This window comes from Buteo buteo, chromosome 16 (assembly GCF_964188355.1).
Source record: "Buteo buteo chromosome 16, bButBut1.hap1.1, whole genome shotgun sequence".
In the NCBI taxonomy this organism is placed as follows: Eukaryota; Metazoa; Chordata; class Aves; order Accipitriformes; family Accipitridae; genus Buteo; species Buteo buteo.
In genome coordinates, this window is record NC_134186.1 from 4,844,803 (window position 1) to 4,859,111 (window position 14,309).

General features: G+C 50.4%; 1 protein-coding gene across 3 annotated transcripts in view; it reads right to left on the minus strand.

The window, feature by feature from the left end:
* Nucleotides 1–415: 415 nt before the first annotated feature.
* WASF2 (WASP family member 2) overlaps nt 416–14,309 on the minus strand; it is a 35,791-nt gene continuing 21,897 nt past the window's right edge. Inside the window, exons 5-11 of one of the 3 annotated variants that reach the window (XM_075047577.1) lie at nt 13,197–13,314; nt 11,920–12,050; nt 10,178–10,333; nt 7,878–8,398; nt 7,240–7,387; nt 2,403–2,505; nt 416–1,228 (exon numbers count right to left, since the gene is read on the minus strand). In XM_075047577.1, the coding sequence (XP_074903678.1) occupies nt 1,007–1,228; nt 2,403–2,505; nt 7,240–7,387; nt 7,878–8,398; nt 10,178–10,333; nt 11,920–12,050; nt 13,197–13,314 (1,399 nt within the window). In that variant the 3' untranslated portion in view covers nt 416–1,006. The other 2 variants (XM_075047578.1, XM_075047579.1) reach the window with 2 other exon arrangements.

Here is a 14,309-nt window from a genome sequence, read left to right on the forward strand (position 1 = left end):
CTGAGCAGCCCTGGTTATTGGCCTGGGTTACATTTAAATGAGAAACCTCAGCCCTGGCTTGGGGGATTTTGTTTCCTTGGAAGCAGGAGCAGGCAGGAAATGAAGAAAACGCGGCCCCGCTCGTAAGCATTTTACCAAATGCCGAAGGCAGTGGGGCAGCGGGAGGCATTTCCCGGTGCGGCTTGGGCTGTGGAGCATCGTCCCCGGCCACCACCGGAGCCGTGGCTCTGGGAGGCACCGGCCAGCGTTTCCCGGAGAGGAGAGCCTGTCCGAAAGTGCTGTTCTGGGTGGGAGACAGCAAACAGCAGGGCGGAAAGGAGGCCCATCCCTAGCCCCCTGCAGCCTCCCATTTTATTCCTGCAGCAACATCCAATGCAGAAGGCGGCTTCGTGCCAGCAGCCCTTGGCTGCCCGGCCGGGGTGCAGGGACCCGGGGCCGGCAGCACCCTCTGCTCCCCACCGGCAGCTCGCAGAGGACCGGGCTCCCACGCTGGCTCAGGGCTGGGGCTTTGTCTAACTCAACCTGGCCTGGAGACGGCAATGGGGAGCGGAATTTGGCCCTGGCCACAACCCCAGCTCCGCGCCGGCTGCCTTAAGCCCTCCACATGCAGGCGCTGGCCTTTGCGGGAGCGGATGAGCCCAGCGCAGAGCTGCTGCCCTGCCAGACTGCAGAAACTTGAGCTCCAAATACATAATTCCTCTGGCACCCCGTGGTTATTTGTGAGCTGCTGTGAGCAGATGGAAGAGTTACAGATAAAGCCATCCGCAGCACGGGAGCCGATTGCCTTCCCCACACAACCGCGTAGGCAACAGCAAAGGCAGGGAGGAGAGAAAAAAAAAAAAAAGGCAGAAAGAGAGCGAGAGAGAAGGAGTCAGCCATTTCTACAGGGGCTGAGCTGCCATCTCAGCACACCTACGTGCAAGAAATGGGGACTCTCTGCTGGCAACGGGCCCTTCCCGGGGAGTTGGAAGAGGGTAGTGCTCTCCCACCACCCATGGATGCTTGGCTAACGAAGGCAGCGCGAGTCGGGGGTGACATTGGCAAGGCAGAGCGCTGCCACACACTGGGAGAGCAGGCTGTTAACGCTGATCAGAGCTGGCAGCGCCTGCACTCGCTTTGGTCCCAGAGGGGGAATTAAGGGAGAGAAGCTGACGTCAGTGGTGGAAAGGACACGCAGCCCACTCGTCCAAGGCAGCCGGCAGCATCTTCTGGGTGTTGCTAACACCACCTTGAAGGAGAAAATTAAATAGGTCTTTGGAGACAGGGGCTCCTGTGAAGCCAGAGCCCGGCCAGCTGTGATCCGGTGCCGAGCCCCGTGGAAGAGACAGACAGGCAAACACATCAAAGGCTGGGGCCAAGGCCAGAGTGCCAAGGCACAGCAGAACCCGAGAGACTCTTCCCCCAGCTGCAGCAGCTCCTCCATAGGAAACTGCTGCTCGCGGAAGGGGCTCAGGCTCCGAGAACACCGGCACACAATTCATCTCGCTGCTGGGCTTTTCCTCCCCGTGATGAGCTAAACCCCGGGCCAGGGAGCAGCAGGAGAGGGGAGGCTTCTCAGTCTGCAGGAGCTCTCCCCGGCTCCATGGGTTGCTCATACACCCACCCCTCCAATTCCCAAAGATGACTTTCAAGGGCCGGTAACCCAAAAGCACAGGGCTGTGTGCTAGTGTGTACCCCAAAAAAGCAGAGGCACCAAGTTCGCCCTGGCCACAGCCGCACCCATCCAGACAAGGGAGCCGGGGGCACCGGCTGCTCCTCCCGGATTCGAGATGGAGCCAAGAGCCGGGACACGCAGCGCCAGGGACGTGGAAGCCCAAGAGATCCCTCCTTCCCCTGCCCTCCGCGCCCCAGCACGACTAAAGGGCTTGCTTGTTCAGAAGCTGGCAAGGCCAATTAATCTAATGAGGTTTTGCAGCCAGGGACTATTGTCAGCCAAGAAAGGCACAGCGCTGCAGAGCGAGTGCACGGGTGTCTCCTAGAAGCCAAGGGAATTTGGCAGAGCAAAGCTCGCGGTAAAAGCAGGGACGAGGAGCAGCAGGGACGGATCCTTTTGTTGCTCTCCACCGACCGGCAAGAAAATACACCCGCACAACAGGCTCACGTACCAAGCCCAGACAAGGCACCTGAAAACAGGGCCAGGAGCCATCGCTGCTGCGGCTGGGGCCAGGCAGATTAACTGCCTAAGGGACCTTGAGCAGCTGAAATGGAGGCAAAAAAAGCAGAAGCAGCCCCCTCCCACCCCAGCTGCAGCAGCTCCGCTCTTGCAAGATGGAGCATGGGCTCATTTCGTATGGCAGGGAGCACACACGGGAGGCTGGTAGCTCCTCCTGGATAGCGCTTCCTTGGCGCCGTTACCCACGGCAGGCAGCACTAACTACCACCATCGATAATCCTCAACCCACCTTGGCACGGCTGCATTTCGGTACTGGAAGAGGCTTCTGTGCGGATGGCGTCTGCAAGACAGCTTGGGACCCGCCGGCTTTCTTCATCCCTCTGCCCAGGCACCTGCAGACAGGACACAGCCCGGGTGCCCTCGATGAAACGTTGAATGCAGCCAGGCTCCCCAAATTACACCCCAGCAGCCCTGCGAGATGCAGTACAGGACACAAGTTGTACGGGCACGAGCCGCTCACGTGGCTCAGCACCTGCCCGTGCTCCTGGGCAGGAGAAGTCACACACAGACAAGTCGCAGCAGCCCCTCTGGCTGGGACCAGCCACTTTCCACGTGCAAGAGACCACACCGCAGCTCCCCAACACATGCTCGGAGTAACACACGCAGGCATCGATTGGATAGAAAGGTTTTATCAAGTTTACAGTTTTAAAAAAGGATCAAAAAAATTAATTTTCTTTGTTTGTTTTTACATGTACATTACAAAAAAATTTGAAATTGGGATCTTCATCCAGGGGTTACTGAGCTGATTATAAAAAAAAAAAAAAAGCAGCAGGAAAGCCTGGCTTACACAGCAACCGACAGGGAACAGCACAGACAGACATTACACGGGAAAACAGAAGGCAGCGGGTCTGCGCCGGGATGCACAGGTACGGACTGGGCTCCACTCCCCCAGCAACAGCAGCTTTACGCCTGCTGCATCCGTGCAGATGAGGCGGCAGAGTCTGGCCATCAGTGTTTATTTTGCAGGGGTAAGAAAACCAAACAAGTCTACAGTATTTTGCTCATGAGGTTGGTTTTTTTTTTTTTTTTCTTTTTCCTAAGCAGAGTTTCACTGCTGAAACTCCTTTGGTCTGAAGTGAGTAACTCCCTGCACCCTGAGAATATCTGTCAAACATCACCCTTCCGACCCCCGGCCTGGCTGGGTACTCGAGGGCACTTCCCATCTCTCCTCCCACCATATCTTCTGCTCAGCAATAAACCCCTAAGATACAAGTGGAATAATTACTCTTATAAATATATTTATATCATGTAGGAAAATAAGGCACTTCAGGAGGGTTACAGCTTGTCTAATTCTATGACATTCTAATCAGGAAGAAAAATGAGTTAGTTTCTGAAATGAATTAAAATGAATGTTAATACAGTAATAAAAACATCAGATCCACTTCCCACTTCAAGGCTTTGTTTAAAAAGGAAGAGAAGAAAGCACCCCCCGAAATCCAACAGCAATGAAACCTGACCCAGGGCAGCTGCATCTGCCCCACGCAAGGCCCTGCCAGCTAGCTCCCCGCCAGAGCCTGTCAAGGGCAGGTACTTTCAAACAAGGCACGTTAAATAAGTTCGCGGACTAAAAAAAAAAAAAAAAAAAAAAATCCTTTCCCTGAAACGACACTCCGCACAGTTTCTTGGCCATCTGGGACCTCCAGGAGCCCCTTCCCTCGATCTGGTCTGGTGCTTTGGGTCTGATAAGGAGAGGAGAAAGCAGTGAAGGTCACCGACTGCGGATGAGGCTCCAGGCTGAGCCCAGGGAGCCGGGACGAGGCTTTCCCTGCGAGCGCGGGAAGGGGGGCAGCGGGGGAGAGGCTGCCGGGAGCAGCAGCCAAGCACTGCGGGCGAGGACACCGGGAGAATGTTTAACCAGGAGCGCGGCGCCGGGAAGGGGAAGGCAGCGGCGGCCTGCCCAAACTTGCACGCCCGGAGCAAACGGCTCCCAGGACGGGCGAAATGGCTGCTCCGGCTCTGCGTCTCCATACGGACACGGGTTGGGCTGAAATGGAAAGACGGGGGCTCCTCCCGGGCAGGCGGAGAGCGGGGAGGACCCCAGCTGCCAGCTCTTGCTTTTGGCTTTGTGAAATGCTTGAGGTTCGCCCGCCGTGCTGTTCAACCCAGCCTTACACGGAAAAAGGGGAGGAAGGAGTAACTTAACACAAAATGACAAAGATGGCAGGGGAGTCCAGCACAGGCCCTCGGTCTACATGGGGCAGCAGCCCTGCAGTTACAGCACAGCTGCTCTGTCTTGCAAAGGTTGTTTTTGGCACCTCTCCTCTTCCCCTACTGGTTTAAGAAATATTAAGCTTACTTGGTGGCCCAGTGCTCTGCGATTTTGCAAGGATACTCAGATACGTTACACCAGTTGTTTCTCAGGGATCTCCACGCTAGGCTCATACCACTTCTTTTTGCAATTGAAAGAGATTTAAAAAAAAAACAAAACAACCAACCTTCCCTACCTGTCCACAACCCTTCTGCTTAGGATCCAGCAGTTTTGATTCTCACCTTGGGATGCGAGTTTGGAAACAGAGGGTGGTTACAGCAGGCTTGCACGGACAAAGCAGCGTCCCTCCTGCTGCCAGGAGAGCCTTGCAAGCAGGCGAGGCAGGCAGAGGAGCCGACTCCACCCGCAGCCATGCTGGATTGCCCACACAGCATCCTTGTGCAACAGGCAGCACGTGGGGCAACTGTGTCCCTAATGCCTCGAGGCACGGCCCTGCCTGACAGACCATCCATCTGGGTCACAGAGAATATGGCACTTTTCTGTATTTCACGTGACAGGAATACTCACTCCCCTTTCCCAACAGGGGCCAAGTCTAGTTAAGGCAATTTAAAATTAACCCAGGTTTGGCATTTGCGAGCTCCTCGCTTCCCTGTGTGATAATGCTGTCAGCCCGGGTTAGCTTAAAGGTCCGTTTTCCCCAGGAACCTGTCTCCGAGAGAAGCCAGAGGAGGATGCTTACAGAAAGAGCAGAAAAACAAGAGGCAGTGATTCCCCTCTAGCCCCCCTTACCCAGCTTCCAGCAATAATCAGTTTGCATTTCCAAGTCCCTACACTGCACGATGGCTCACTGGCACTCGAGGGGTTTGTTCCCTCTTCCAGAACCTGGAACTAGCACGGCTCAGATGTTCCCAGCCCATCGGGATGCTTCACCGTCTACGCCCTTTGCATCCTGCCTAGCAGCTGATTTGCAGACAAAATCTGATGGTGCAGCGGTCCACTAAATCTTTCAGGGTCGCGCTGGATCTCAGCTTGATCTGCACCCCAGAAAAGCCCATCCTCCAGGTCATCATCTGCTTTGTCAAAGATTAAAAATGCGCACGCACACACACGCACATAAGAAATCAGTAAGAACTCAATGGCACAAACTGAAGCCATCAATCAAACCCCAAGAAGGATTTTCAGCAACTTGGCAGCCTCGGGCTGGGCCTGGCGATCCAGGTATCAGCAACATCATTAAACGAGGCAAGCCAAAGAAGAAAGAACAGGCACAGGCTGGCAAAATACTTTACAATAGGAAAGGCAAAGAGGTTGGAGAGTTGGTCTTAATGGGACATGCAGCTGGTCCCACCTCACAACAGCTGGACCCACGATCTCCAAAAGGCTTTGGAATTGCTTTCTTGCATGACCCTGAGAGAGTCACATCCAAATTAAAATAGCAAAAGCACATCTGTAACATCAGGGGTATTTCGATTTCCAAGATATGCTTACGTTCGGTGTAAGGTAATATAAAACAGCAATAAAACCTAGGTCAGCTAGTTCAAGTTCACCATTTTCTCCCCCTGCCAGTACTGTATCTGTAGTGAGCAGCCTGGGAATTCACAGGGTTAGCGAGGAGAAGAAATGTTTCCTTAAAAGTAACTAATGAATTATAATAACAAAATTATGGGAAACAATGTAGGTTAGGGCTGATGTAACCGATGGGCAACTCAGTTCACACACTAGATGTTTTTAGGCACACAAACTCCCCTCCTTAGGTGGAAGGGAGGAGGAAGCAAAGGTAATACCAGCATTTTCTGCTACTCAAGTCCCTGTGCAAAAAAGTACGGTCACCCTGCTAGAAAAAGCACCTCTTCAAACTAACTGCAGCATTGCCCTGAACAGGCCAAAGAGGATCAAAGTGCCTGGTGTTCAGAGAACCCCTCCCCACACCATCTCCCTGTTCTAGGCACTTTTTTTAAACACACTCTCAGCATGAATTGGAGAAATCAGCAAAGTGGAGTTTCACCACCACTCAGTGCTGACCACACAGATGTGTCTTGGTGGGGCAGTGGCTCTGCTCTCCCAGAAGCGGGAAGCTGAGCAACCGTCCTGCCCTGGCTTTGCATCCCTTTGTGCAAGTCCCCTTTGGCAGACTTGGCGAAGCAGTCCAGGTGATTTGAGGAAGGTAAAGGCAGCTTTTAAAATAAGAGAGTCCCTCCTCACATTGCACCCAATGCACTCCACAGCCCTAGAGCCAGGAAGCGCACCCCATGCAGGGTAGTCTGGAAATAATACTAGGGGGTCAGAGGGGAAAGAATTGTGCACTATTGCCAAAAACTGATTATTTGACAGTGGGATGCAGCAGAGAACAGACATTTAAAGCCCATTTTCTTGCAGCACTACCAGCATTCACTGGAAAGGAAGAGCCATCAGATCAACTGTCTGCTGTTGCAATGAGAAAACTAGCTGAAAATGTCCTTCATCTGAAAGGCCACGCGGCCACAACAGGATCATCCATCTTTACTTTAAAAATCCCTCAGGATGGAGGGTTTATATGTGCTCTGCCTGGTGGCATCGAGAATCTGGAGGTTTAGCTCTATTTTAAATAAGCAACCGGTTACACCCCCTCCAGCTAAATCCCAACACCGCATCCTCAGTGTCCGTGAGGAAACCTTTTGGAAAGGCAGAGCACAAAGTCCTGCCAAAGCCAGAGGGGGAGGGAGGGGAGATATGCTGCTGGTTGTCTGAAAACCCTTGGCACATCTTTGGTTACGGGACGAAAAAGAAAGTGGTGGAAGGTTTGGCCACCTGATTCTTTAAGAAGATGTTAACCCAGGAGAGAAGGGGAAGAAGGGGACAGGACTGTGGTTAATCCGACCATTCGTCCTCATCGAACTCCGAAGAGTCGTCCTCAGAGTCGCTGTACTCCACAGCGATGCGGCGTGACAGGATCGTTGCCACATCATTGCCCACAACGTCCCGCTTCTCCTGTTCCCTTTGCTCCTCCACCTTGCGGAGCTGGAAGCCTGTTAGGAAGAAGGCAACAGAGGGGATCATTCAAAGGCTTTGGTCACACTGAAATCTCCAAAGCAGCCATCCCTTTGACACAATCCCCTGAGCAAGGCAGCCTGTCCTCTGCCAGTGAGTATTGGACAGGCTGTGGGATAATGCTGATGGTGAATGACAGCCAGGACAGGCTGGGTGCGCAGGTGGAATGGGAAGTGAATCGTTTCTGTGCTCCTCTGAGGGGTTACACCACCACTGCTGTTCAATCCACTTGCAAACTTGCACCACACCAATTCCGGTACTGCCATCTCCAAAGGTGCAGGTAGAGGCACAAAACCTTTTGAGGTTGTCATTAGGGTGGGCAGACAAGGAGGGACCACAAGGAACAGGTCTCAAGCAGCAAGACAGTCACACCACTGCTCATGAGATGGCTCCCAAGTGCTCTCACTTGGATACTGCAGGGTTTTTCCAGAGGCAAAGGAGAAAGTTTGTATTGAAACAAAAGCTTACCTTGACGAATAGCTGAAAGCAGATCACTCCTGGCATCACTAACCGCAGGCAAGGATGACTTGGGCTTGGAGGCAGAGGTGTCTGAAGGTGGAGGAGGGGGTGGGGGACCATCCAGCCCACTGGAAGACAGAGGCGGTGGGCCAGGAGGAGGCGGTGGTGGAGGCGGAGGCGGCGTATTCCCACTGCCTGGCTGTGGCAGCGGAGGTGGGAGCACGCTGGCATATTCGACTGCCGGAGGCGGGGGTGGTGGTGGCGGGGCAGCAAACTCGGGGTGAGGAGGGAAAGAAGGGGGTGAGGGTGGTGGTGGGGTTCCCGGGGATGGGAAGCCCATGGGAGGTGGTGGAGGGGAGGTGTTTCCCAGCAGTGGTGGTGGTGGAGGTGGCGCCGGAGGGGGAGCAAAGCCTGGCCTGGCTGCTGAGGGGGATCCGATCGGAGGAGCTGGTGGTGGGTGACTTGGGCTAACCAGGCTGGATCGTTTGGTCCCTCCAGAACCAGAACCTCTTTGGTTGTCTACAGGATAGCTGTTGGAACAGAAGGAAAGAGACATAAGGCTATTAGATGTGAGGCCAGATTAGACTGTACAATCTCAATGTTAATGCAAATCATGTGTGTTTGGTGCAGTCCAGAAAAAAAAAAGAAAAAAAAAAAAATCTAAGTTCCAGCTTTAACTGGTGTTTCCAAGAGACCTCACTCCTTGGTTTTAGTTCCCTCGCAGTGTTTCTTTTGGCCTACACCACTAGAACAAAAGAAAGCTTCTAGGGACTGGCAGAAATGCTATCATCCATCCCATCTCCCAGGTTGACAAGAACATGAGCCATCTCACCTCTCCGCCAGAGGCCAGGCGTCACGTCTGAGCTCAGAGCAGCCTCCTGGCTTAAGAGCTCCTGCAGCAATGCAAGCCACTACCCCTCCACACTGAGGTCAGACTTATGACACGCCAAGTAGGGATGTCTACCGTGATAAATCACACAAGGATTGGTGGGTGTGCCAGGAAAGCATATGCTCTGAACACCTGCTAGGAACAGATCTCTTCACCGGATTCCATGGCTCAGAGCTGGAGAGCAGCAGCCATGTCTCATAGCTCACCATGCGGAGTGAAGAGGAAGACATGGAAACCCAACGTGCTCTTAAGGAAAACACCTATTCATGAGCGACTGAATCTCCCATTTATGGAAGCTGTGTTTATACCAGAAAACACTACTGCCCATAAGATACTGTAATATCCTATCTACGTGTAAAGGAAGCCCTAAACTGACATCCCCTTCCACAGTAAGACAGAAAAATAAGGTACTTTTGCTACAAAAATGTCACAATTTTTAACAGTGCACAGTGCTGATCCAAGACAGACTACTGGAGATCAAACCTAGCTCCCAGGGTTCTTTAAAAAAACAACCACCAAAACAAAACCAGAGAAAGGAGATCTCTGTGGCTGGCAGAGATCTAAGCAACTGCATAAGGCAGCATAAGCTTCATCTGAAAGCTTGTTTCTGCTCTGCCCTAGAGGAACATGCTGCAGAGTGGAGGGCTTGGTCTCTTTGACACATCAGAAGAGCCTTTTCTGCAGCATTGCTGCCTTTGGATAAGATGGAGACAAGCTAACGCAGTCCTGTCTATCAGACATACTTCCTCCTGTTACTCTGGACTCTGTTTTACTGCCTTTAAAAAACAAGGCTACTCTCTTGTTTCACCCTTAGTGTCTTGAGCTACTGCTGGACCATAATTCTCATCTCTAGAGGTGACTGGAAGTCACCATTTCATCAGATACAAAGCAGCTACCCTGAACTTGCACTGAAGTCTCTGGGAAGAAGTCAGCTGGTGTGCTCAAGTCCTTTAAATTTAACTACATCTACATCTTTAGTGCCCACATCGTGCATTTGTCAGAGATCATAGAGCAAATGGCAACAAAAACAGCAGAGAAAGAAACTGTTCTTCGCACAGCTCTATCAGGAACGTAAGTCTACATGCTCTGGACGAACTGCATTGGAAAGCACATGCAATGGAGCCAAACCATTAATTGGGACCCCACTCTTCTAGAAAGTGAAATAAGCCTGCTCTACTTCTTGCCCAAGCCCACTGTCCCCTTCTGTATGGGAACAACGATGGTGGTCGGGATTTACGGAGAGCTGTTCTGCCTGTGCCTCTGTCCCTGCCTGCAGTTGCACTTCCCCTCCAGACAGGAGCATTCTGGTTCCCATACAACACCCGTTAGGAAGTTATGCTGAACTATCTCAGCCTGTCTCATGTCATCCTTTTACACCACCTACTACTCCTTGGTGACAGAAGGGATCCCGTAGGCTTACCTAAATTCCACCGGGGGTGGAGGCAGGCTGTCATCTGGGAATGAAGGAGGTGGTGGCACAATAGAGTCAGTCTGCGGCGGTGGCGGGTAGCAGTTCACGTCCATGCTTTCGTTTGAACCGATGCTGCCGTTCTGATACACCATGTTAGAGGGGTACCTGAGTGAAAGCAAGACAAGTGATTTATTTAAAGAGTTCAAGGCAATGTCTAAAGCTCATTCCCCCCCCACTCGCAAGAGCTTTGCCTCCTGGAAGGGTTACAACAAACAACCGTGCAGCAGTTCAACCACCGAACAGCAGTGATATTAACCAAGTGGATGGATCAACCTGCAAGATTTAGAAATGAGGTCTTCTAGCAGGAATGGCTTTTCCCAGCACAGTGGGACCTGCCTTTAGGTGGAACCTTATCAACCACCACGAGAGGACACACAAAACAAAACCTTAAAGCAACATTTAAAAAAAAAAGAAAAAAAAAAGTCTCTGTTTCTCAAAGCATCCTATATGAAGAATTATGTACAGCTGTATTAGTATGCTCTGCGTAATACTTTGGCTAGAATTTGCCCAGATGCTCTCATGTTTGTTTATTGCTACCACACACCAGAACAGTACGAGTATATATTTTAGTGAACAAGAAAACAACAAAATAAAAAATACATTTCTTAACATTTGATCCTAGATAAAACATTTATAAGAGCGTGTTTTGACCAGTGTGGACTTGAAGGACTCCCAGTTACATTGGGTATCATCAGTGGTAAAAAAAGAGGTACTCCTAGATGCAAAAAAAAAACCCAACAAACCCAACCACCACCCCCCCCCCCCCCCTTGAGAATAGAGTATCAAAAAGAACCCAAGGAACGGCGATGCCATTAAAAGCAAGTATCCAGAGCTGAAATAGTACTGAAGGAATAGACCACTCTCACACTCAACTTTCAATGAGCTCATTTCACTGTGGGGCGGTAGAACCACCCCATTCTTGGGGGCTCTGGACCTCCAGTGAATTCAAATACATGAACTTGCTTACACCAGAAGAGAGGAGCAAGAAAATGGTGCTGTTGTGCTGCTCGATTCCTCTGCTAGAAACCAAACCTGTTCTCCTATTAAACTAAAAGCAAGTTTTATTTTTAGCTGGAGAGTGTGATTTAAAGAGAGATTTTTCTTATATGAAAGGAAGCTGCAAGGAGCGAGCAAGCGAGAAGTGCATTGTGGGGAATTCGGTCTGCTTCCAGCCTTGCTGGTGTCAAAAGTTAAATGAATTCCCAAGCCAGAAGCGCTAAAGAGAGATCTGTAGCTTGAAATACTTGGATGGGGACAGCCCCCGCTTCAACTTTAGGGTGTGAAGAGCCATTTGTGAAATGTTACAAAGCAGTCACACAATACCACCGAGATGCCACCCTGCTCCTCAGCGTAAGGTCCAGAGGCTAGGTGTGATGGGAAGGGCACCGCGATGGGGTAGGGAGCCAAAGCTCTCAACAATTTTGTGCGCGCAAGACAGGCAGCCGAGAGCAGACTTGCTACCGAAGCTGTTCCTGCCACCTTGTTCAAACCATGTAGCTCCCTGATTTATTTAGCAAATTTTAAATCAGCAGACGGATTTACTTTGGAGAATCTGATTAGTGGCAGTATCGATCCGCACTGTGCAGCAGATCTGGAGAAGCTGCAGAGCAGGGTGAACTGCATTACAATCAACAACGCCCGCCTGCTCCCCCTCACTGGGGAGCTGAACAGAGAGCCCCAGACTTGCTTACCCAGCAGGACCATGTTTGTCCTTTGACTCAACAAATTCTTGTCCCATTTTCAGCTTCTCCCACTCTTCTTTCCGGGTTTTGATTTTCCGTGGATTCACATTTCCTCGGTTTGGATTCTCCTTTTTCTCTTTCTAAGGGAGGAGGAATCAAACAGAAGCCTTATTTTGCTTTAAACTCACTGGGAACAGGGAGGGATAGGACAGACCTGTAGCTGTTTCAATAAGATACATTCTCAAAGAGGGCCAGGATTTTTAATTTACTTTCCTGATTGCTGCAAGCTCCAAAGATCTCCCATACAAAGAAGCTGGAGCAGAGATAGCATAAAAAAAGACAGACAACATCAGATTTCCCCAGTGCAGCCCAGACATGATGCCATCGTTACTCCCTGGGATGACCACCTTGAGGGCAGAGTGAAAGCTCAGTTTCCCACATCAATTCAGTCTTTGGCCTCTGTGTCAAGGCTGCCAAATCTCACTATCATCTTGCTGGTGTTAAGTGCTTTGAGGTGCAATATGGACACTTGCCCACAAAGAACTGGGCTTTAGCTAGCCTCACTCTGTATTCTAACATGGCCTAAATCTCTCCTTTGTTATTCTGATTGAAAAATCATGATCTATTTTGATATTTAATACTCCAGTTGCTCAAAAGCTAAACAAAGTATGCTCAAACTGAATCTTTTATGGTGTAAGTTTCAGTGTTGGTAAACATGGGTCCAAATCCCCAGGCAACCAAACCAGGAACTCTACCTGCCATTTTCAGCTTAAATGGTTTTGTTAAGCCTCCCGCTTGCCCCTAATTTAACATTAGGGCCTGGTTTTGCGCTCCTGAAGGGACATTTTCTCTTTTCTTTGTTCTTCCACTGCAGAATTTATTACACCGCTCAACATGCTGCGGTGCTGGGGCAGTGGGATTTGCACTGCCTCAACACTGAACAGACCCCCTATGCAACATCAGAAGTGCAGAAAAGACTCCGATGCAACTTTCTCCCCTGCTGACTGCACCAGCACTACGTTTGAGAACTACAAATTACACCATTGTAACCATGCAAAGATGGTGCCATTTGGAAAAACAGATCAAGGGTATCTTTGTTTTCTTTTTTTAATTAACAAGGATGAGAGTAAACCAGAAAAAACCTTCACTGAATTGATCCCTAAAGAGCTTAAGAGAGCAAACCTGAATTTTGGATAGCAATTTTGGAGTCCAAGATTTATTAACACTTCCCACCTCCTATTCTTCCCTGACATGCCTCTGTTGGCAGAGATCTCCCATTTCCTCACCCTATGTTTCCGCTTCTCTTTCATAATATCCTTGGTGTCCTGAAGCATTTTCTCTTTCCAAAGGTCAAAGAAATATGAAGGATCCGTGTAGAATTTAAGTGCCTCTTTGCCATCATCCCTAGAACAGGGGGGAAAAAAAACCAAAAAAAAAACCAAACACACAAACAAGGACCAAGTCACACATCTGTTTGAAGCCCAAAGAAAACGCAAGGCATAACCCCAGATGACAGTTTAAAAGTCTGCAGTGAGAAGGTCAAACACGCTGCTCTTCCCTCTGTCCCCCATTTCAGAACAGGCAGCGGACCCACAGCCTCACTTGTCCTGGCTCTCCCACTTGCCATCACTTTCGTCCTCACACAAACTCTCCATTACTCAGCACCTGAAGAGCTCAACTGCTCTGAACAATCACCAAGAGAGCAGCAGGTCTCTCACTTCAACTCCCACTTGTTTGTGTTGTATTTTTGGTGTGAAAAAAACCTTCTCCAGCTCAGGAACCCTAAATCAGACCAGCAGCGTCCTTGAAACTCATGAGTGAGCGTGCATGCACACACACACACACACTCTCCTCCTACTTTGCAGTGCAGCCGCGTCTGGCAGAAGACAGCTGCCTCCAGCTATCTGTAATTACTTTTTACCTGTTCAAAAGATATTTATGGATGTGGGCTAAGTCTCTGTATTCTGACCCCCTTTACTTCTACTACCTACAAGATGAAATCAGAGCAGGACTGCTCAGAAGAACTGGTTACACAGCCAGCGTAGGTCACATCAGATGTCTCAGACCAGGCACAGGAGGCCACAGAAAGCATCTCCAGATCTACAGGAGTCTGCTGCACCCACCTGGGTGAGAGCCATTTACAGATGTATGCTCTGCAGTTTGCACTGTGGCTTTCTGGAAAGAAGCCACAGGGCTACAGAGAAGCACAAGAAAAATGCATCATCTGCACAACACCTAGCATGTTTATGCAGTGCCAGCCAAGCCTTGCCCCAAGGCAGTCACAAAAGTGACAGCAGGTAACCAAATATATAATTTTCTAGCTACCCTCATTTGTACAGCCCCAAAAGCAAAGTTCCAAGTAATCCGGGGGATGGAGATTTCCTGTTGGATCTCAGTGT